Here is a 24,773-nt window from a genome sequence, read left to right on the forward strand (position 1 = left end):
CCTTGAGTTTCTCCCCATTCCTATCCGTCTTCCACCAAGCTGCCAAAGCAAGCATTAAGTATAGGTCTGACGGTGTCACTGCCCTATTCAAGAAATTCTAGTAGCTCCCTATCACCTCTAGGATAAACATAAACTCCTTTCTTTGGTTTTTTAAGTCCGTCAAAACTTAGCTTCAGTTACCCTTCCAGAATTATTATGTACTACTCCTCTTCATTCATGTTACAACTCAGCCAAACTGGACATACTACTGTTCCTCACATACCACACTATACCTTCTGTCTCCCTGCCTTTGTCCCTCATGCCTAGAATGCATTCCCTTTTCATTTCTGCCTTGGAGAACTCAAATATACTTTCTACATGAAAACTTTCCTAATCTCCCAACCTGCTAGTACTTAAACATGCTTGTATTTGTTATGTTTATTCTGTATAAACTTAAATATGTACATGTTGAGACCTCTGTAGGATATCTCTGTATGAGACTATAAGCTCCTTGAGGGCAGGGACCATTTTGTTTTTGTATCCTCAGTGCTTAGCTTGGTGCTTGCCACATAGTAGATTCTTCTTTTCTTTCTTTCTTTCTTTTTAAACTAGGCAATGGGGTTAAATGACTTTCTCAGGGTCACACAGCTACTAAGTATCAAATATCTGAGGCTGGATTTGAACTCAGGTCCTCCTGACTCCAGAGCCGTTGCTCTATCCACTGTGCCATCTAGCTGCCCCACACATAGTAGATTCTTAGCAAACACTTAGTGGTTGATTTCTAGGCACTGTGCTGGCCTTGGAGATACAAAAATGAAACTGCTCCTGACCTTAGAAAGCTTAAGTTCCTTTAGAGGGATGCAGCAGGAAAACTACACATATATAGGAAATTAAATTCAAAATATATACAAGTAACTTCTCAGGGGAGAGTACTAACAACTAATGGGGGTAAGGAGTAGAATCGGAATAGGCTTATTGTAGTAGAAAGCACTTGTGTTGAGTTTTGAAGGGAGCTATAATTGGGCCAAGGTTACCCATCATATTAATTGTCCTGGGCCACAAGCACCCAGTATGATGACTTGAGGCCCTGCATCAAGGCAATATTTCAAAAGCATTTCAGTGAAAATGAAACAAACAAATTTACTGAGCCTTATGGTTACTTAAGACTTTGACGCGGCCGCTGCAGTGATGAGCATGAGACCAGCTCAATGCTCTGTAACCCCAAGACGCATGGATGAGGCAGGAGACAGCAAGGTGGCAGAAGCTCCGTTTATTGAGTGCAGTTAGCTGACTTTTATGGCCCTAGTGATGCATGTTCAAAGCGTGATCCCCCTGTGATAGCCAATCATCAGGTCTGCTGGAGCTCGTGTCAGGACTCATCTCCCATTGAGAGGAGAGCCAAACCAACCGTGGGAGCTGCATGTCAGCAAAGGAGAGGTCCTGGGAGACTTCCTTATTTTTGCCACGCAACTATGTTGTGACCCTCAGCTTCTACTGATAGAAGCTAGAACTCCCATGGGAAAGTTCCCTCAACAGAGCTCTCATGAGACCGTGAGACATTCACCCTAACAAGACTTGACTGGTATTAAGGGACAGTCTCTAGCTATGGTCTCTGCCTCTAGGGAATCTTCACCTCATCAATTTTCTTTCTTTTTCTCTCAGATAAAAATCCCTGCAAATCAAACCCCTGTAAAAATGGGGGTGTGTGTCAAGTGAAGCACTATCAGATGGTTTGCGTTTGCCCACCCCGTTTTGTGGGGGAACACTGTGAAACTGGTGAGTATGGGAGCTCAGTTTCCTGCCCTTGGGCTCTAAACCCAAAGCCTCATTTTCTTCAGAGTAGGCCTTTCTCAATTAGCTTGTGACCACTTGACAATCAGGTTTATCCCTCCTACCCACCAAATTCCCAGATAACAGATCCAAAAATAATCATGAAAGGGAAATAGAACTGTGGGTGTGTACTTACCTAGATGATTCTCCCTTATCATCTCTGCCTCCTGGCAGACCCAAGGGTCCTTCAAGTTCCTGCTTAAATCCTACCGTATAGGAAGCCTTTCTCCATACCTCTTTAATTCAAGTGCTTTCCCTCTCTTGATTATTTCCAGTTTAACCTGTATATAACTCATTTGTACATAGTTATTTGGATGTTGTCTCCTCCATTAGACTGTGAGCTCCTTGAGAGCAGGGGCTGTCTTTTGCCTTTCTTTGTATTCCCAATGTTTAGCTGGTGCCTGGCACATAGTAGGAGCTTAATAAATGCTTACTGATTGACTGACTGTAGTAAAGAAGACAGATTGACTCCTGGGCTGGAAGGACTAATGATTTGGCTCCAAGTGGGAGGGAATGAATATTTATTAAGCATCAACTATGTGCCAGCACTGTATTAAGGACTTTATAAATATTATCTAGTTTAAATTACATTTACATTTATTTTATTATCTCATTTTATTTATGTGGTATTACTAATGTGCACATCAACATATGCCTGTTGACTGGCAGACACAGAATCTCTGTCTCTGTCTGTCTGTCTCTCTATATATATAGTAATAAAGATGCATCAGGCATTCCCATTAGAGTGCCTTGTCCCCTCATTAGGCTGAATGTCTTGGGACCAGGGTCATACCTTCCTCCTTGGAGGTACAAGGTAGTATGCATGTTGCTGCTGGTGATAAAGGGTAAAGGAGGCTTTGAAGTCAAAGCAGGATTTGTACTGGATGCAGAAGATGAGCCTGAATTTCTTCTTTATGCAAAGATCTCATTCCGCCTTTAGAATGTGAGATTTTTGAGGACAGAGACTGCCTTTGCACATGATAAGCACTTAATAACGTCTGTTGACTGATATCATTGCCTATTCAAGTTTTGTTGCTCTGAGACAGAAAGATTAAGGGAACTAGGACTGGAGCACATGGAAGGAGAGGGGTTAACAAACACATGTTGTGGTCAATTCAATCTAATCCAATTAAGATTTATAAAGTGCCTACCTTGTGCAAGGAACTGTGCTGGAAAATAAAGACAAAAAAAAAGACAAAATAAAGACAAAAATAAAAGTAGTCCCTGCCCTCAGGAAGCTTATATTCTAGGGGCAGGGAGGGAATGGGAGGAAGCAACATGTAAAAAGATAAGTATATATATGTCAATTAAAAAAATGTATTATTAATGATCTTAAAAAAACCTGTCACTTTCCAATGACTCCCTCCCACCTCTTCCCCTCCAACAGAACTCTGTCTTTGAACAAATAAGAATAGTCAAGTAAAATAAATCAACACATTGGCCACGTCTAAAATGTGTGCCTTGTTCTGTACCCATAGTCTACCATGTCTTTGTTGTGAGTCAGAGCTTCCTTCTCTGTAAGTTGCCTCACAACACGATTGATTGCTATGCTGATCAATTTTCTCAAATTTTTTAGTGTTGTTTTCCTTTATATTGTGGTCATCAAGCAAATTGTTCTCTTGGTTTTGGATAATTTGCTCTGCATAATTTCATAGATATTCTCTTGAGTTCTTTATGTTTTCCATTTATTTACAGAGTAACAATATTAATTATCTTCACATATCATGATTTATTCAGCCACTCCCCCATTGATGGGCACTCACTTTCCTTCTAGTTCTTTGCCATTATGAAAAGTATGGCAATCAATATTTTTGTATATATGGGACTTTTCCCTCTGTCATTGGCCTGCTTGGGGTACGTATCCAGTAGTGGTATCCCTGGGGAATAATTTAGTGACTTTCTTACTATAATTCCAAATTGTCTTCCAAAAGTTTGTTCAATTCACAGCTTTACCAGCAGTGCTTTACCAACAGTGTTCCTGTCTTACCAGAATCCCTCCACCACTGACCATTTTTACATTTTCTCATATTTGACAATCTGATGGGTGTAATATTTGGACACTTGTGGAGGGAGAAAGCGTTAGCAACTAAGGCAAACTGGAAGGCTTGCTGTGAGAGGTGGTACATGTGCTGAGCCTTGAAGGAAGCTACCACAGTAGGTCAAAGCTGGATGATTCAGCATTTCCAAATGGCAAGATCCCCTCATGTTTAAATGACTCTTATTCTTAAGAATAATGATCTCTTGAACTTGTATGGCACTTTATAATAGCTAGCATCTCCACTGTACAGATGAGAGAATTGAGGCAGACAGAGATTAAGTAACTTGCCTAGAGTCACAGCTAGTAAATATCTGAGACTGGGTCTGAACTCGGGTCTTCTTGACTCTAGGTTTGATGTTCTATCCATTGTGCTACCTAGATACCTTTATGATTTTAAAATATTTACCACCTACTGCCTTCAAACTGATGGACTTGGAGCCAGGAAGCCCTGGGTTCAAATCTCACCTTTTTTCATACTGTTCTCCTTTTTTTTCAGCCAAAAACAAGGTGTATTAAAGATCCGCCATATTGGCCAGACTCTTAGGAATTTGAGCTTCATACTGTTTTCGAATCTATTTTTTCATTTGATTCTTACAGCACTTCTGTGAAGCAGAAGGGCAAGATATTGTGTGACCTGGTCAAGGTTTTTAAAATATTGCACTCTGTGAATGTTTCTGTCCAGGTGAGGGCATTATATATCCAAATTGACAAATTGACTTCACTGTTATATACCAAACTGACAAACCACAAAGTAGCTATATACAATGGAAAGCAGATTTTGGAGGCATGGAAGATCTGTATCATTATAAACAATAATATTTGTATTCCTTATTTTTGTCCTAAGTGGCTGCCTACCTTGCCTACAACCAATCTTTGTTCTATTGTGATTAGGACTAATGTTATTATATTCATTTTACATATATTGAGAGGGAGGTGTAGAGAGGTTAAATGATTTTCCTCAAGGTGACACAGTGAGCTAGTAGAAAAATTAGTACTAGAACTCTGATGTCTTAGCTATTAATAAAATGTTCCTTCCACCAGGCTCTCTCTTCTACCACTCCAAGTAGGATAATTTTGTGACCTTTTCAGAAAATCAGGAACTAGGAATTATAGATATTGAGTCGGAAGGAACGCTAGAGGTCACTTAGCACAACCTCATCACTTTAGAGATGAGGAAACTGAGACCCAGAGAGGTTAAATGACGTAGCTAAGGTCACCTGGGTAGTAAATGGTATATCCAGGATTGAACTGGGGTCTTCAAACTACAAACCTTTCCAAGTTCTTCCCTCTATACCATTCCAAGTTGTTGACACCCAGAGGGTGAGGTTTCAAATCAAATAATCAATTTAGGTGGGGAGGACTATGAACTTGGGTCAGTATCCTTGACTACGCCAAAGGCTAGCTCAAGAGGCTCCACCACAGAGCATGCTCAGAGTTGGGGCACTCACAGAGAGCAACATGCTTTTTTTTCCCTTACAGAGCAACGCCAATGCTGGTACCAAAATGGTGGCTGCTGGCAGTACTGCCAGGACCAGGAATCCAGCCACGCAAAATGTTCCTGTGCTGAGGGCTACACCATAGCAGAGGATGGGATGAAGTGTGAGGAGAAAGGTAAATAAGATGTTCTATGGAAGGCTGGGAGGTACAGCCTGATTGCAGAGGAGACATGCCCAGAACACCTACCTAGGCACTCCTTCCCCAGCTCAGTTAGTGGGATATACATGTTGTATTTGTGTTTTGAGAAAATTGGGATGTTGGGGCGGTCAGAGAAACCCTTATCACAGAGAAAGTAATGAAAGTGAACCTAAGGAAACAACTGACCAGGTACAAAGAAGATTAGCACCTCTGTTGAGAGAGCTGCCAAGCCCTTTACAGGGTGGCTCATCCACCTTAGGTGTCTGCCTGATTCACTCAACTCTCAAAATTGGTGGCTCCAAGAAGCTGTAGCATGAGCAGCAGCTACACCCCAGTAAAACTGAGTCATCAGATGGGCTAAACCAGGTTGAAGGTAACCACAGGGTCTCAAGCCCATCAGTGAGTTAGAGGGATGTCTACCCCAAGCATGTGAAGCCTTCCCCTAGCAGAATGGGCAGATGAGAACAATTTGTTCCAACATCCATAAAGGCGGCTGAAGCAGGTGCTATGGAGCGCTTAGAGCTTGACCAGAGATCAAAGACACCAAGGTCATCCACTGCATCCTGAGCCATTGCCAGTTGTCCTGACTTTTGTCCTGCCACTGGACTTCAACGACTATGGAAGAGAGTGAGGCTGATAATTCTGTACAACTCTGCCTTACTTCAATCCAATTCGTGCACGAGTCAAGATATCACCCCATGATGTCATTGGTCCTCTTCAAAAACAAAGGACAAACAACAACACCCAAAAACAAACCAAAAAAAACCCCCATGCACTTTACAAAGTCCTATAGTCTCTATCTGTGTTGCTTATACATGGAGATGTTTATTTCCTGGCAGTGATATTAGGAAGCTACCTAGAAAAACAGTAATTATCATCCTCTTTACATGTATGATGCTTAAAACACTTCCTCTCCCCCCATTTCATCCTAGCACAGCGCCAAAAACCCAGTGGGCATTCAATAAATATTTGAGGCAGTGTGGTGTATTGGAAAGAAAACTTGGAATTAGACCTGGGTTCAAATTCCAACTCTGTGACACTGGGCAAGTTACAACCTCCCTGAGGTTCAGTAAAATGGGGAAAACAATATGTCACATGGTTCTTGTGAGGAAAGTGCATTTGTAAATCTTAAGGCAATATATAAACATGAGTAATAATTAGAAGATGCATTATCCATGCAGTTATATAAAACAGATGGGGAAATTGAGGATGAGGCTTGTATTAGAGACACAGATGAGGCAAGTATTATATTGGGTGTCAGAAAACCTTTGTTCAAATCCCTGCTCTGCTATTTACTGCTTGTATGGCCCTGGGTGAGTCATTTAATGCCCCTAGACCTTAATTTTCTCCTTTTTAATGAAGAGTTTAGACTAGATATTCTTTTTTTTTTTTTGGCGAGGCAATTGGGGTTAAGTGACTTGCCCAGGGTCACACAGCTAGTACGTGTCAAGTGTCTGATCTGAGACTGAATTTGAACTCAGGTCCTCCTAACTCCAGGGCTGTGCCACCTAGCTGCCCCTAGATACTCTTTAAGATTTCTTCCAGCTTAAAATCTTATAATTCTAAGCTGAGTCAGCTAGTTAGTGACATAGTCCGGATTAGACCCCAAATCTCCCAACATTTGGCCTTGTGTGCTTTGCCCCTAGGATTACCTATAATCATAATAAGGATGATAATAATGTCAGTGTTTATAGTTTTAAGGTTCACAAAACACTTTGCAAATGTTATCTCATTTTACCCTCACAACAACTCTTTGAGGTAGTACTATTATTATCCCTATTTTACAGTGAGGAAACTGAGGTAGACTGAGTTTAAGTGATTTTCCCAGGGTCATACAGTTATTAAATATCTGGAGGTAGAATTTGATCCTGGGTTTTCCTGACTTCAAGTCTATTCACTGTACCCTCTAGCTGCCTCATCAAATGAATCAGTTGACCTAAAAAAGAAAAAAAAGTTATTCCTTTTGTTGTTGTGTTGTGTTCTATAAATGAAGAACTAATTGCCAGAACCATAGCACTATGGGCATGTGGGCTTTAGATAACATGCTATTTAACAGTTATGAAGAACCCAAAAATAGACTAATGGCCATTTCCCAATGATTTGGAATGTAGATTCCTCAATAATTTGGAATGTGGATTTAAGAGCTAGTTGATACAAAGACAAAGACCATCTCTTCTTTCAGCCTTGTTTCCTTGTGGGCTCATCAAAGTGGCCAACACCAGGGATCTTCAGGAAGAAATCTCCCAGGACAATATGACATATGGGAACATGTCCTGGAATGCAACTGAAGAAGGGATTTCTTGGAGCAATGAGACAGGTGAGGACCACGAAAAGAGGGCTTCCACAAAGTTAAAGTTGGAGAAATTTAACTGATTACAGAATGAAAGGTAACAGATCTGACTAATTCAATTCATTTATGGAATATTTGTAGAACATCTGCTGTGTGCCTAGTCCTGTGTATGACAAGAGATGATGACATAATCTTAGGGAGCTTAGAATCTAGTTGGGGAGATGACGACCACAGGAAAAGTTGTTATAATACAAGAAAGCCATGATTCTCACCTCTTCCATAAATCCTTCACTGAACACTGAATCCCACAATGACAAACTCTTACTATGTTATACAGGGGGTTCAAAAAAGTCTTAGTGCAGCTGTAAGCTTTAATAGTTTTTAATAGCTTAAAACTGTATTAAGACTTTTGAAACACCTTATGTCATTCATGCCCCGAATTTAGTGCTTCATATATATATATATATATATAACATATGTATATTAATCTATAATGATGTAATACATATCATGAAGAAATATATAAAATATATTTATATACTGTCTTACATCATGGGCGCATACATGTAGAACTAGAGGGGTAAAATGTATAGTAGAAACCCAACAGATATTTATTGTTGATTGTCAAATGAGTGATGCCTGGCATGGATTTGCAGTGATGAACTTGGAGCTGGGAAGCGCTGGGTTCCAATCTCACTTTTGACATTTAATAGCTATATGACCATAGGCAAGTGATCTAACCTCTCTGAGCCTCAGTGTTTTCATCTGTAAATGGAGGATCTAGGATTCTAAGGTCCCTTCCAACTCCAAATCTATGACCAATCCTTTGTCCTATTATAAGGTGATAGAAGAGTTCAGAAAAGGGAGGGAGCAGTTGTATGGTACAGTGAGAAAGAGACAGACAGAGAGAGAGAAACCATTCAGTGTGACTCAGAGAAGGCTTATTGGGGGTGGTAGGAAATGGAGCTGGACCTCGGAAGGATGAGTAGGATTTGACTTTGATAAGATAGGAGGCAAAATGGTGGATATGCTATACAGGGAACAGTGTGTAGGGCTCATGAGAATACTAACCTGGTCAGAACAGAGGGTACCTTTTGAGAAATGATAGAAGACAGGGTTGGAAAAGCAGGCAAGGTCTAAATTGCAGCAGGCCCTGACTCATGTTCCTCCCATTGTAGAGGACAGAACCAAGATCATTGGAGGATCTTTCTGTCACCTGGGAAAGTGTCCATGGCAGGTAACGTTTCTCTTTGTAGGTCTCCGTCTTTCCTTCTTCCATCTTCCTCCAGTGGAAGAATTAGAAAAACATTTGGAAAAATAGGGGAAATTGACAAAGCTCCCATTCTTAAAAGTCCACAGGATTTTAATCTGCTGCTTCTATAATTGGTCCATTTCCTGGGGCTTATAGCTGTGAGAGGTCTGTATGGGAGCAAGAGCGTGATTTGCCTACATATTCCTACCATAGCCCAGGAGATTTTCCTCTCTTCATAAAAAATTTTTTTCTGTTGAAATGTTTTTTAATGTATTTTAAAACAACAACAACAATACTCACTTCCTAGTGATGTCCCCTACCTCTAACAGAACCCTCCTTTGTAACAAGTACTGTCAAGCCAAAAAAAAATAAAACCAACACATTGGTCGCATATGAAAATGTATGCTTCACTGTGCAACTACTGTCTACTAGCTCTTTGCCAAAAGTCCCAGGGGACTTTGCTAAAAATCTGCCTGTGGCTCTGGTGGTACAGAGAGCCAATGGAGATCTTACGACAAGAATCATATTGGCCTGTTTACTGTGCAAGGTCATGAAAAAAGACTTGTATTCTTTCATTTGGTTAAAGCTACTGTACACATAGGAAATCTGGAATTGCTGGGCTCTGTGTTGGCTATGCATTTCCACGTTTTGTTCAGTCTTGGTGTTGCTCACAGCACATGCTACACAGTGAATTATTGTTATCATTAATGAATGAATAAACAAGGGTATCCAGTGATAACAGAAACGGTGTGTGCAGGGTACCATATAAAGGTGACTTAGGGAGAAGGTGACTTCGGGGTTCTTCATTTCCCTCCCCTAAGGTCTTGATCTGGAATGAAAAAAATTATGACTTCTGTGGTGGAAGCTTACTCAACAGTCGCTGGGTGGTCACCGCTGCACACTGCTTGGAGAGCATGAAGCCACACTATGTGACTCTAGGTAAGTCCCATTCCCAAAGGTGCCCTGAAGCTCATGCCTCTGAGCTAAATCCCACACCCTTAGTTTTCATTCAAGGGAAGTCAGAAGTTGTCAATCATCAGTAAATCATGTACTTAGTACCTACTATGTGCAAGAAACTTTCCTAACAAAGGCCCCAGTGAACTTACTCTCTTATAGAAAAGAAAAAGTCCACATAAAATGAGAAAATAATGTGGACTATTGTACCATCAATACCTAAATTTTGGAGTAATTACAATTCCTTTATTCTCCATTTAAGCTCATCTTTCACTGGAAGTACTCTGTTCTGTCGTTTATTCCTCATACACTTATTCCTGGGTGGCAGTGGGAGGAATCCTTAATTTTAAAGGTCCATTAACCTCAGGATCAGATGGTTCCCTGAAGCTATATGGTCATTTTATCCTAGTGTTAGTGGCTGGACTAAGGGAAGCCCTATGGAACTATATTTACATTTATCCACTTCTTGCATGACCTCAAGTCTAATAGGCAACTTCCCTGGAATTTCATTTCTGCAGGATTTTTGTTCATTTGGAAGCTCCCTCTGGTTCATTATAATATAATTGGAAGGGGCAGCGTGGTACAATGATAAGCACATGGGATTTGGAGTTGGAATTCCTAGGTTTAAATCCCATATCTCTTATTTACTACCTAGTTGACTTTGGGTATGACACATTTCTTTTGGATTTTCAGTTTCCTTGGCTATAAAATGAGGAGGCTGAACTACATGGCTTCTAAAGTTCCTTCTGTTTCTAAGTCAAGTCTCCTGTGATTTCTAAAGTCCCTTCCAGCTCTAAATCCTAAGACCTCACTTAATTAGTCTCCCTAAGCTCTCTATAACTCCTTAAAAGGGCCAACTCTACTTTATTGACTTGGGGGTCTAATAACCATCATCTAAAGGGGGAAAGCTACACTTTCACTGTCTTTTTAGATCATGAAATGGCCAAGAATATTTGGAGTGCACACAATGGGGGCCCAGTTCTATGTTATTGCTGTAGAGATTCAAAAGAAATTGTACCAATAGTCAAAGAAGTCAATAACAGGCAGGTTGTCTCTGCCTTTTTGACAAAACCACCAGCACTTACATACCCAAATGACTGCTCCTCTTCACTGTGAGAGATGGCACAGTTCTGCCAGTCAATGTTGCCATCGATTCAAAACTCTGAGGGAATTTCTCCTTGGAAATGCCTTCAGGAACAGTTTTTAAGCCACAAAAGGAAATAGATGGCCCCATTTTATAGTGACATCTTGTTCTGGACTCGTGTAGAATTTGGTGCAGTGGCCAGGGCACTGGATTTGGACTCAGAAAAACCGGGTTTGAGACTTGACTTTGCCATTGTGTAATAACCCTTGGGTAAATTACTCAACTATGCAGAGTCTCAGTTTTCTTATCTGTCAAATGAAAAGGGTTAGAATAGATGACCCTTGAGATCCCTTCCAGCTTTAACTTGATGAAACAGGAACTATCTAGTTTGATCATCCTGCTTGTATTAACTACCACACAGGAGGAATTGTGAGAAAAAGGGTTTTGTAAATGTTAAAACATAAGTTGCCAGTGCCTGGCACGTAGTAAGTGATTAATAAATGATACATTGATTGTATTATCATTGCAATTACTGTTCTTACTACTTAGCATATGCCTCTGAATCATTTTTGATTGTTTTCATATCCTCAAAGAATAGACATTTGTTACCATTAACTTTTTCTTCATGGAAACTCCCTTTCCCCATGAAAATAGGCACCCTCTCTGCAAGTTTTGGAAAATTGTCTGGTGGGAATGAGAATTTAAGTGACTTTTTCAGGATCACAAAGCCATTCTATTGTTGTTGTTGTCCAGTCGTTTCAGTCTGTTTATTCTTCATGACTCCAGTTTTCTTGGCAAAGATACTAGAGTGGTTTGTCATTTCCTTCTCCAGCTCATTTTACAGATAAGGAAACTGAGGCAAACAGGGTTAAGTGACTTGCCCTGGGTCACACAGCTAGTAAGTGATTGAGGATGTATTTGAACTCAGGCATTCCTGACTCCAGGCACAGTACTCTATCCACTGTGCAAACTAGCTGCTTAATTCCATTAGGGGTAGCATTTAAGCTCAAGTCTTCCTGACTCCAATCTCTATCCACTATACCATATGGTTTCTCACCACTGAGGATATTCAAAAGGATGTGATGCTGCCGATAAAGGCCATTTCCAAAAAGAACTTCCCCCTAAGTCCGTGGAATAACTATCATTACTTGTATGATTTGTTAACAACCATGATACAGCTTAAAGGTTCACAAAGGGCTTTACATGCATCATCTCATTTAATTCCAACAACCCTGTGAAGGAAGCACTATTAGAATTTTATAGGTGACAAAACTAAGGCCCCCAGACATTAAGTGATTAGCCCATGCTCATCCAGTAAGTGCTGAGATGAGACGTGAACCCAAGGTAGCCTGACTCTAAGTCTAGAATTTTACTGTAGTATAACCTTGAATAATTAAATGCTATTTGGGAAATCTCAAACTATCATGTAAAGAGGAACTTAGAGAAGAGCAAAACATGGCACCTATTATTTCCATGTTTTCCATGTCTGAAGACATCATAGTCATCTTTTATTTTTGAGGCTGCTAGGTGACACAGTGGATAGTGCTGGGAGGGGAGTCGGAAAGATCTAAGTTCAAATCCAGCCTCAGACACTTATTAGCTGTGTGACCCTGGGCAAGTCACTTAGCCTCTGCCATCTGTAAAACAGGGAAAATAATGGCACCTGCCTCCCAGGGTTGTTGTGAGGATCAAATGGGATAATAATTGTAAAGCACTTAGCACAGTGCCTGGCACATGGTAAGCACCATATCAATGTTAGTTATTATTATTATTATTATTATTATATTTATACCACTGTAGGTGATCATGACAAGTTTTTAAGAGAGCCAAGTGAAGAGAAGATTCCTGTGAAGGAAATTCATACGCACCCTTACTATGTCTTTGAGAACTATGACAATGACATAGCCCTTCTCTACCTGAGCAGAGATGTGGTTTTTAACAAATACATTCTTCCTATTTGCCTTCCCAATCATAACCTGGGAACACTGCTAACTAAAGAAGGGAAAATAGGAATGGTGAGTGGGTGGGGATCCACATACTACCTAGGTCCTTCCTCCCGTTTCCTCATGCGTGTGGATTTACAAGTGATCAGCATGGAAACCTGCCAGAAATCAACAAACAAGATAGTCACAGACAACATGTTCTGTGCGGGTTATGGTATGGAGGCGAAGGACTCTTGTAAGGGAGATAGCGGTGGGCCCCTGGCTGTGTTCTACCGGGACACCTGGTACCTGCTGGGTGTTATCAGCTGGGGAGAAGGCTGTGCTGAAGAAGGCAAGTATGGCGTCTACACTCGAGTTTCCAATTATGTTTCATGGATCAAAGAGACCATTGAAGCTGTGACCAAGGCCAGTGATGTAACTCCCGCTTCAAAATGAAAAATGATCTGACCAAAGTATACCTTTCAATTCATGGTGGGAAGGAAGGTTCCCAAACCTGCTGACTTAGTGTGGAAGTCTGAGGACGCCTAATGCCAAGTGAAACTTCACCCTCCCCAGTGTTGTTTTTTAGTAAATAAAAATAACCTATAAAGGTATCTATTATAATTTGATAATAGATTTATTTAAAATGTTACTATAGGCCATTATCTGGAAACAACTTAATTCATAATCCAGAATGAGCTGAAGTAAAACAAACAAACAAACCTGGAGGGAACTAGGTCTCACCTTCACAAACTGTCTTATCCATTCTTCTTAAAGGAAGAAAGCCAAGGAACAGGAAGGTGCCTCTGAGCTCCCTTATGGAGCAGTGGATCTGCCAGGGATTAGAGAGAATTGAGCTGAGTTGCACTCGAATATCTAGAAGATTTTCTTGGTTTCCACATCTTAAATCTGTGTAAAATACCAGTGTTCAGGTAAGCAGGACAGCTTTGAAAATAATGCCTCCCTCCTCTTCCCGTGTGTGTATGTATATATACACACGTATATATAAAGATATGCATACACACAATACACATACACATACACATTCAAGTACATGTATACACATGCACACACAAAATACATATGTATGAATATACATGGACACAATGCATATAAATATAACACATATGTATGCACATGATATACACAGTATATATACACATATGTATACACATATGCATGTATACATATATATCCAAAATATATACATATAGGTTCAGTTAGGTGGTACAGTGGATAGAGTACTGGCCCTAGAGTCAGGAGGACCTGAATTCAAATTTGACTTCAGACACTTACTAGCTGCATGACCCTGGGCAAGTCACTTAACCCCTGTTGCCTCCCCTACCCCAAATGTATACAAATACAAATGTGTATATACACTGTGTATGTGTATGTGCTATATATAATTTGAAATTAGCAGTTTCACAAAGAATCTTCTTTTACTGTGCTACTTTGTATTCAGAGACTCTCTTTGTTGTTGTTGTTTGTTAAATTCAGAATAAAAGAAACTAAAATTAGAAAGATGTCAGTGTTATCAACTCTCTTATTTGGAGGACCAGGGCTGCTACTTACATCCATGCGAGTTCACCCAGTGATCTCTCTGAGACATGATAGACACGACCAAACCTGAGAATACAAGTATATGTAGTCATTATATGACAAGGAAATATGAGATGTAACTGTCTACATGGGGATAGAAATATATTCCAAAAGCAACATTAGAGATTCCAAGTTCAAATCAGAGACAAGCAAACTCTTCTATACCCACCTACATCCTCTAAGTCCTAACTACTCTTGTAAAGCTGAATTACAAACACTCACTGTATTCTTATTCTGTCAATGTCAGTCAGTTAATAAGCATTTATGAAGCACCTACTATTTGCCAGGCACTGTGCTAAGTGATGGGGATACGAAGAAAAGCAAAAGTCAGTTCCTGTCCTCAAAGAAATCACAATCTAATGGTGAGAGAATATTCAAACAACTACATATGAACAGAATATATGCAAGGATTGGAGATAATCAAGAGAAGAAAAGCATTAACATTAAGGAGGATCAGAAAAGGCTTCTCATAGAAGCTGAGATTTTAGCAGGGACTTGGAAGGAAGCCAGGGAGGCAGAGATGAGGAGGGAAACATTCTAGGCATGGGGGATGGACAATGAAAGCATTCTTTTTATATTTATTTTGCATGTACTTTTACTTGTCCTTACTGTCTCCTGCATTAGAATATAAGCTCCTTTGACTAGGAATTGTTTCATTCATTGTATTTGTATCCCCCGTACCTAACATGGTGCCTGGCACATAGTAGGTACCTAACAAATCCTTGTTGATTTATATAGTTGTGCCCTTTTTAAAAGTCGCCCAGAAATTAGAAAAGGCCAGGGAAAAAAACAACATATACTCTATTTATAAAAATTTCACTGAACGGCAAATTGATGGACTCTTTGGAGAACAATTTGGTATTACACTATAAAACCTACAAATGTAATCATACTTTTTGACTCAAAGCTCCTATTATTAGGACTATGCCTAATTTTTTATCAAAAAATTTAAAAAGAGTTGTTCAAATATATTGTCACCTTATTTGTAGTTGCAAAAGCCTGGAAATCAAAATGTCCAACAAATGAGTCCTGGCTCAGTAAATTGTGGTATACTAGAGTAACAGAATACTATAAAGCAATTTTAGAAAGTTGTTTTTGTTTTTTTGGTGAGGCAATTGTGGTTAAGTGACTTGCCCAGAGTCACACAGCTAGTGTTATGTGTCTAGGGTCAAATTTGAATTCGGGTCCTCCTAACTGCAGGGCTGGTGCTCTATCCACTGCACCACCTAGCTGCTCTCTAAAAAGATCTTTATGAAATAATATGAAGCAAAGAAAACAAAACCAGAAGAGAATACACAGTGTAACTGTGTTTAAAAAATGTACAGGGATGATTGGACAAGGAAAGGTGAAGGTGGCTTGCAGTAATTGACGTTGTTAAGGATACTTTATATGATAAAATTCATGTGTTCAAATGTAAATAACTGAAAAGCAAATTTAAAAGTTTGCTGATGTTTCAAGTTAAAAAAAAAACAAAACCATATTATTTCACCTGTCCCTCCCCTCAAGCCAAAAAAGAATCAGTTGATTTTTGTAGCAATATTGTTTCCCACCACCACATTTACTGATTACAATAAAATTAGGTAGGCCATTTCCCAGATTACCCTTGAAAAACATACAGCTATAGAATTTTTTCCTGGCCTGGTCTCAATTCTCCATATCCTTTTAGGTGATCTATCTGTTAACCAAGGCCTACATAACCTGTGGGCCAGCAAAGAATTTCAGGCAGCCGGCGAAAAATGTAGAGAAAAATATATACAGGGAGAGGGAGGGGAAGAAAAAGACAGAGAGAGAGAGAGAGAGAGAGAGAGAGAGAGAGAGAGAGAGAGAGAGCAGTAATTTAAGGAAAGAGAGAACACTAGAATCTGAGGTGCTAGGGTTAAGAAAAGATTTGAGTATGAGTTGGCACCTGAGTTGAGACCTGAACACCACTCAGTATAGCAATCATACATTAGCAATAACATTTCTCCAGGCCCATTGCAATAAATGAATGAATGAATAAATAAAATCCTCCTGCCTGGCCCTCCATGAAATAAACTCTCCCAGCTAGCTTCTGGGGACCTGAAAACCCAAACTCCCTGGTCCTGACCTATTAATTTGAGTGACTAAAGCTGTACCTTGGTTTATAGGACAGTAAATTGCTTAAAAAACGCTGTGCAAATTAAGATTTTGTATATCAGATCCTATTTTAAATGCTCTACAGGAGCTTGGTATTAAAAGGAATCCTATGGTGACTCTTTTTACAAAACCTATTATGCTGAAAGTGAAACAAAATGCAGAACCAAAGGAAGAATTTTTGAAAGAGTGGGATATGCCCTACCCCTTTTCTCCCTGAGAACTTTTAAGAATTTGAATGCCAGTTAAGACTTCTGATGGATACATCTGTTTCAGGCTATAGTGTGCGTTAATACCTTGAGAAAAAGAACAAGGTTGATCCAAGACACTTGAATCTTGATTCAAGTTTTTTGCCACCCGCATTTCTATTGTACTAATTCTAGCCTATTACTCCATTTTGAAGGGTTTGTGCCAGCTATCTCTCAGGACTCCTAATACACCACTTTTTTTTCACATAAGCAAAATGTATCTGGTCTACACAGGCCTCATCACCTAATCTTCTGGTTAGTCTCCCTGCCTCGTCTATCCTCCTCCAGTCCATCCTCCAATCAGCTGTCAAAATTGACCTTCCCAAAGCACATCTAACCTTGTTACTTCTCTTCAATAAATTCCAGTGTTAGCTTGAAATCAAATATAAAATCCTTTTTGGTTTTCAAAGCCCTTTATAACCAGGACCCTTCCTACTTTTCCATGTACTCTGTGATACAGCAATACTGGTTTCCTTGCTATTCCTTCATACGGCACTCCATCTCCTGGATGCATTTTCACTGACTGTCTTCCATGCCTAGAAATTTCTCTCTTCATCTCTGCTTCCCAGATTTTAGGTATCAACCAAAATCCCACCTATTTCAAAAAGTCTTTTCTGGTGCCCGTTAATATTAGTGTCTTTTCTCTAAGAGTATCTCCAATTCAGTCTGTATATGCTTATTTGTATATAATTGTTTTCATGATGTTTCATCTGTTAGATTATGAGTTCCTTGAGGATAAGGACTATTTATACTTTTCTTTGCATGCTCAATATTTAGCAAAATGCGTGGTACATAGTAAGCACTTAATAAATACTTGCTGACTTGCTGATACCTACATGCTCATAAAGACCAGATTCCCCACACATTACCTCCATAGCACCACAGTTGTTTGGGGCATGCCCTACTTTTACTTGGCTGTCCACAAGAAAGGGTGTTCAGGAGAGCCTGCTGCCATTGTAGGAAAACAAGAGGATTCAGAGGTGGCAACATGATTAGGATGACACTTTTTGCTGGTGTGGAAAGAGATGACAGGCCAGGAATGAAGCAATGACTAACATAGACCAGGAAACAGTGGGAGCCACTCTCCCACAAGCATGGAAGGTAAGTCTCCTTTAAAAATTTCCTCAATCCCACTGCCAGAAACAGAAATACTAATAAATTCAAACCTGAACCATGTTCCCTAGATCTCTTATTCAAAGACTAGCAGTGTTTGAACTTGGTGAAAGAGTTTTAATCTTTATTATTTTCTGGGAGGTACACTGCATATATCCAATACTGTCAGGAAATATTTCATTACTTATCAGTTTTCTAAGATTTTTTTTCAAAAATGTGACCATTTTTTGATGGAAATATTTTCAAAATTTGCATACTTATTTATCTCTTGAAATGGAATCTCTTTTCCTTAATAATTTTAGGTTATCATGAGGGACATCAATTCTTGTCCTGTATTATGTACTGCACTGATCAACTCCAAAGGTCAGTGGTATGCAAAGTCTTTTTGTCCCTATGCTAAAATGGGTCAAAATTTGTTTCTGTCTTGTTGCAAGAGTCAACCTTGGGGCTGCACTGGTATCCACACAATATTAAAAAAAAAACAAAACAAAACCAAACCTGGAGGAAGACCTCTCAGGTATACTGGGTAAATCCTTTCTGGGGAAATCATGGAAGGACAAAGACAAGAATTGCTCACAGAGGATGAGCAGCTATAAGGGATTTCAAATTGCGCTGTTGTAGGGTGGGGTCCCAAATCAATGAGATAACAGATCCAGTGAAGTATTAAAGAAGTCTTCTTCCTCTGCTGTGAGCACACCCACCTTAGCAGAATTCCCTTCTCACTTTGTTGCTGTCACTCTGCTATGTCTTATGAAACCAGATAATTAGGTTTGTTAGAATGTCTATAAGAATAATCAGGCCTTGTGTGAGTTAGGGCCCAGGGGACTTCCCTATGAGAAAAATGCATATGAGCTTTCAGTGAATCTGTGATATCTCTTTTGTTCTGATAGGTGTAGTCTGGGGAACAGGAGGAGGACAGTCTATATCCAAATCTCTTGGCTGTGCTCTGGATAACTGAGGTTGTTGCCTCTCTAGTTAACTATTATAGCCCTATTTCCATAAATTGGAGAATGAATTGCTGCTATACAGGTTTATCTTTCTGGGACTTAGCACTGTAGGCTACTAAAAAAATCCCTAGACACAGAATCTTACATTAAATCAAATGGATTAGGCAACTTGGCAATCTAAAGAGTATAGAAGAAATAGAAGGATTTTAGAAAATCTTCCATAATAGATATAGTTCTTCTAACTTCTCTAACTAATAAAACCAGCAATATGGAATTCTATCATATAAACATTTCTTTTGAAACAATGAAGAGACAGCTTCCCAAAACAAGATGGGTATTTATTGTCTAAAGTCTGAAGCAGTACAACGAATATCATCTGTACAAAGTACACAACAGAACAGTTTAAATACAATTGGGAGAGAAGCCTTTGGAGTCTCAGTCCAAGGACATGATACAGAAGTTGAACCAACAATTTACAGATACACTAAAAAAATTTAAAATGTCATCCTTTCCCAAGAGTCCAATGGTGCATTTCTTACAGTAGAGATGACAGAACATCAGCAAGGTCACAAAGGCATTTTATTGCCTTCAATGCTGATTTTCACTGCATGAGCAGATCTGCTTTTTTTCCGTATATCTGTGAATTTCCGCATCTGTTTATCCAATCGACTGATTCCTTTCTTAGAAGTCCCCTGAAACTAATAGATTAAAAAAAAGTTAAGAAAATAGCAGAAATTGAACACACACAGCTTTGTCTTCCAGCAATGGAAATACAGCAGTCAAATAAGGCAGATGTTTAATTCCAACAAGATGCTTTGGTGGGCTAAGGACTAGCATGACAAATGTGCACAGCAGGCAGTAACAATTCACGTATTTATGATACTGCATTAGAGCTAAAGGAATGTTTAGTGCCAGTGCTTATTGATTGTTACTTAGTACATGGAAAATTCCCTAAGGTGACCACCTCACAGGTGAAAAGGAAAAAAAAGAGCAACCTTTCCCTATTCTATTTGATTAAAATTAGGCTACATAGTAAAAACACTTAAAAACCCTCAATCCCACAGAACACATAAAGGAGATAAATCTTACAAGACAATGGGGACATGTTATACCTAGTGGGAGAGGAAAATATCAACGACAAGTTGACAGAATCTAAACAGTAGGAAATGAGTAATAACAAACTCTAATTTGTTTTGTATGCAAGAATATTTACAAAGAAAAGGCGTAAAAAGAAATTTCCTAATTGAAGGGACTTAAGAGTCGTAAAAATAGTCTGAAATAAAACGGACAAATCCAGATTTACCGCTACAAATTGTGACATTTTAACTTTATTATCTATCCCTAGTTATCCTTTGTATTTAATAGCTCTACTATTGTTCTTTTATAACCTAAAATCATCATGTGTAACTCCTAAGTATTCTGGAATCCCAGAAAATGGTCATTATTTTCCCTTACAAAAAAATCTGTCCTTTATAAAAAAAATTTATTATCCTAGGCTCCCTGTGGCTTTCCACCTCCCTGTAGGAGGTTGAAAAAGGATACTCCTATATTGCACTGTTAATCTCTGAAAGTACAGCTGGCTCCTAAGAGCAGGCTTACCATCAAGCATAATTGCTGCCCCAGGACACCTAGAGGAAGAAATATAATTTCTAAATCAAGAAGATACTGTATGCCTGCCCATATATCTTTTGCCCTCCAGGACTAACCAGCATGAGACTTTTAGCAAGTCTCATAACTTCTCTGAACTCATCTGTAAATTTAGGGAGTTAGACTAGTAACCTGAGGTCTATGAATTTGCTTTTTAAAAATTATTTTGATAATTGTATTTCAAATAAAAGAACTGGTTTTCTTTGTCAATTTACCTATTTGATACATTTAAAAACATCATCCTGTGAAGGGGTCATAGTTTTCACGAGACTAACAAAGGAGATCTATGACACAGAAAAAGTAACCTAAGATGGTCTCTGGGGTACAGCTCTAAAGTTCTACGATCCCTCCAATACTTTAAGTTCTTTGAAGGCATAGGCTATGTAGCAATTCATCTTAATCCAATGAAATTGAAATACACACACAGATAGCATCTTAATGAATCTTGACACAACACAGAAGGTACTTCATGTATATTGAGTGAAGAAAATTGATGCCTTCCTCTTCAGGCAAGATACAGTTCTCAAATTTGACACTAGATGGCAGCAACTGAGAGGAGAGTTAATAATAGAAGGGAAGAGAAGATTCAGAAGTAGAAAGAAGAGATTTTGGATTTTGAGAAGAGGAAAGACAAAAGGGATGAGGGAGGCAGAAAGAAATTGGGGTAAAGGAGAGGTGAGAAACTGCAGGGAAGAAGGAGAAATGAAAAGATGCAAAGAAAGGGAGGCAGAGAAAGGGAGAGAGAAGTAAGGGGGTAAAAGGGTTTTGGGACCCATCTAGTATGCCTTTATTATGTCTACAAAAAGGATTGCATGTCCATCTCAATAAGACATAAATGACAAAAGTTTTTTAAAAGCAGTTTCTGAACCTATGATTTTGAATGTGTTACCTCCCTTGTTACCACTCAGAGCCTCGAAAAGATTGTCTTATTAAAAGCATGATTTGAACAAAATCATTCTAAAAGGCACTTGCAATCTGTAGTCTATAATGACAAATTCAAGGATACTTGAATTTCATGAAATATAAGGTCATAAGGGTTAGGGTCATAATTGCAAATGACAAAGTTTGGCATTCCTGGTTAAGATAATGAATGCACACTTTCTTCACTCCATAAATGCTATTAGCTAAAGCACATGCAAGGGTTCACACTTCCTCAGAGATACCTCTCTGATAAACTCAGGTTTACAAGGGCATCCTGTTGCCTTCAATGCTGAACTTGACAGCCCGATGCATTTTGCTGAGTCGTTTCTGCTCTGCAAATCGCCTCTTGTGTTTCTCCAAGCGGCTTAAACCTTTTCTAAGAATACCAGGCTAGAAACAGTATTTTCAATTAATGGATATAACCAAAATTAACTAAAAATATAAAGGATCATTTGGCTAATTTTGTCTAACATTCTATTTTCAATTTAAAGATTCAGATCACACAATTTCAACCCTTAATTTCGCCTAATAGATTTAAGGAAACTGGTAAACATCACATGAAAGTAGTTTCATTCAGTTCCAGGATTAATTGCTCAGATATCCTAGGACACTAGGCTTATGCAGGGCAAGAAGGATTACAATAAAAGATTTCTCACTGAAAAGACTGCTGTTTGAAACCAGAACCATATTCATCTTCACAAACGATCATGTTCATGTTCTCGACAATCTCTGTATTGCTTTTGGGTACTTGGTTTGTCTGCATAAAAAAACACTAGGCCTCTCTCAACCACATATAGATGACAGGTAGGTGAGATGGGGCAATAAAAGAGATATCTGTTTTCCCTTTGTGTGGTCACTCACCCTTGATGATTCCACTTCCACATTCCACTTGGGTCTGACAACATAGTCCTTGTTGGAGGGCATTGGTACTCTGGCACGAGCACAGAAGCCAGGGTCTCCAGGTCTAAGAGCTCTGGGATAGGGAAAAGGAAAGTGTTTTTTTTTTAAAGGCTAAGTCTTAGAAAAGTAAACTTTAAGAGTTAGCTTTATTTGTAGTATAGAAATACAAAAAAATCTTCCCAATATGATTAGGCCTTTAAGTTATCTTTTTAGCCAAAGGAAAGAACATTTCAAGGAAACAGAAGCAAAAGAATAGATATGAAATACTTTGCTAACTGTGTACCGTGTCGAAGAAAGACAAGCTGAGTTTTTAATTTAAAAAAAAAGAAAAAAAGAAGAAAAAGATCAAGGTTGTAAAGCAATAGTAATACATCCATCTATTCATACATACATACACATATAACAAATGATATTTAAAACTCACTGATATAGAGCTAGAAATGCTAGTTATGGAATAACACAAGAAAAAGAAATTAAGGAACTAAGCATATGCAAAGAGGAGGCAAAATTGTCTTTATTTACAGATGATGGGTATGATGGTTTAGTTTAGGAAGAGCCTAGAAATTCAATGAAAAAAAATTGAAACAATGAGTAACTTTCGTAAAGTAGTAGGATATGAAATTAACTCACAAAAGTATTAGCCCTTTTGTCTATTCTTAAAACCCAACAGGAAAGACAGAAAAAGAAATTCCATTCAAAACACCTACAAAATGCATAAAATACTTGAGAGTCACTTTACAAAGGCACAGTCTGGACTTACATGACTATGACTACAAAATATCCTTTACAGAAATAAAGGAAGAATTAAATAATTGGAGAAATACACATTGCATATGATTAGGATTTGCCAGTATAATAAAAATGGCAATAATAGCTAAATTAATGTATGAGTTTATAAAGGGTCACTTCATAGACCCAGACAAAATAATAATAAAAATTAATTTGGAAAAATGACAAATGCTAGAGGACTAGCATTTGTGGGAAAACAGGAACATTAATGCACTGCTGATGGAACTGTAAACTAGTTTAGCAACTCTGGAAAGCAATTCGGAACTCTGCTCAGAAATTTCAGGAGCTAGCATTGTTTGTAGTGCAGAAGCATACAAAATGTATTATTAACACTAAAAGCTATTAAACTGTGTACACTCAAAAAGCTATTAAGTAGCAAAAATGGTATTAAATTGTGCATACCCTTGGCCTAAGTGAGATTAAAAAAAGAAAAAGACCTATACAAACAAAAATATTTATAGCAGCTCTTTTTGTGGTGACAAGAAACTGGAAACTGAGGGGGTACCCATTAACTGGAGAATGGCTGAACAAATTACAGTATATAAATGTGATAAAATACTATTGTGCTATAAAAATGGAAGGGAAAGGATTCAGTGAAGCCTGAGAAAACCTATATGAATTGATGCAAAGTAAAGTGAGCAAAACTAGGAGAACAATAAATTATAAAACAACAAAAATAAAAAAAAACAAACATTACTCTTATTCTGAGGAGTCTGTGAGTCTTACCAGGCTGCCAAAGGAGTCTATAACACAAAAAAAGGTTTAGAGCCACTAATCTAGTTCAGTGGTATCAAACTCCAATGGAGAAAGAATCCCTGGGGGCAGCATATTGATTTAGAAAACCACAAATTAACATTAATGATGTTGTATTGAATTATTTATTTTGTTAAACAATTGTCAGGAGCTGTGACTTTGATACCTCTGATCTAGAGGAATAAAATGTCACAAAACATTTATTTACATGAGAGAAATAATCTAAAAAGGTAGGATTAAAAATAGAAATGTTAATCAATGGAAGATTAGGTAAGCAAGACTCAAATCAAACTGAATGTGAATAGTATTCAATAAACTCAAGGACAATAACGATTGGGGCAAGAAAGCCCTTTTGACAAAAAAAGCTGGGACTATTAGAAAGCAGTTTGAAAGAATTAGGTTTAGATCAGCGTCTTATGCCATATGCCAAAAATAAGTTCCAGATGGAATATATAACCTAGATAACCTATGCACAAAAGAACTTAGACAACCTAAATATAAGGAGGAATCTTACCTTGCCAGTTACAACTATAAGACATAGACATCATCATAAAAGATAAAACAGACTATTTTGATCAGATAAAATTGAAAAGTTTTGTTAAAACAAAAGCACTGCTGCTAGAATTGGGAGAAAATCTCAGCAAATTTTTTTCTGATAAAGGTCTGATAATTGATACAAATATATAAAAACAAAAGGTATTCTTCTATATTTAAATAGTGAAATGACATTAACATATCTTTTGAAAGAAACAGATGACAG

At 38.5% G+C, this 24,773-nt stretch overlaps 2 protein-coding genes across 7 annotated transcripts in view; one reads left to right on the forward strand and one right to left on the reverse strand.

Moving 5' to 3' along the window:
• LOC114037697 (coagulation factor X-like) overlaps positions 1-13,608 on the forward strand; it is a 23,355-nt gene extending 9,747 nt beyond the window's left edge. For all 3 annotated transcript variants that reach the window (XM_027854665.1, XM_027854664.1, XM_027854666.1), the window contains 6 exons: positions 1,642-1,755; positions 5,327-5,458; positions 7,665-7,799; positions 8,951-9,009; positions 9,846-9,963; positions 12,863-13,608. In XM_027854665.1, coding sequence (XP_027710466.1) covers positions 1,642-1,755; positions 5,327-5,458; positions 7,665-7,799; positions 8,951-9,009; positions 9,846-9,963; positions 12,863-13,440 — 1,136 coding nt within the window. In that variant the 3' untranslated portion in view covers positions 13,441-13,608. The remainder of the gene's footprint in view (positions 1-1,641; positions 1,756-5,326; positions 5,459-7,664; positions 7,800-8,950; positions 9,010-9,845; positions 9,964-12,862) is intronic.
• Positions 13,609-19,320: 5,712 nt separating this feature from the next.
• The window catches only part of IWS1 (IWS1, SUPT6H interacting protein), a 33,908-nt gene continuing 28,455 nt past the window's right edge, over positions 19,321-24,773 (reverse strand). For all 4 annotated transcript variants that reach the window (XM_027854694.1, XM_027854693.1, XM_027854692.1 and 1 more), the window contains 2 exons: positions 22,433-22,544; positions 19,321-19,701 (listed from right to left, as the gene is read on the reverse strand). In XM_027854694.1, coding sequence (XP_027710495.1) covers positions 19,570-19,701; positions 22,433-22,544 — 244 coding nt within the window. In that variant the 3' untranslated portion in view covers positions 19,321-19,569. The remainder of the gene's footprint in view (positions 19,702-22,432; positions 22,545-24,773) is intronic.

This window comes from Vombatus ursinus, unplaced genomic scaffold, assembly GCF_900497805.2.
Source record: "Vombatus ursinus unplaced genomic scaffold, bare-nosed wombat genome assembly UNPS02010548.1, whole genome shotgun sequence".
NCBI lineage: Eukaryota > Metazoa > Chordata > Mammalia > Diprotodontia > Vombatidae > Vombatus > Vombatus ursinus.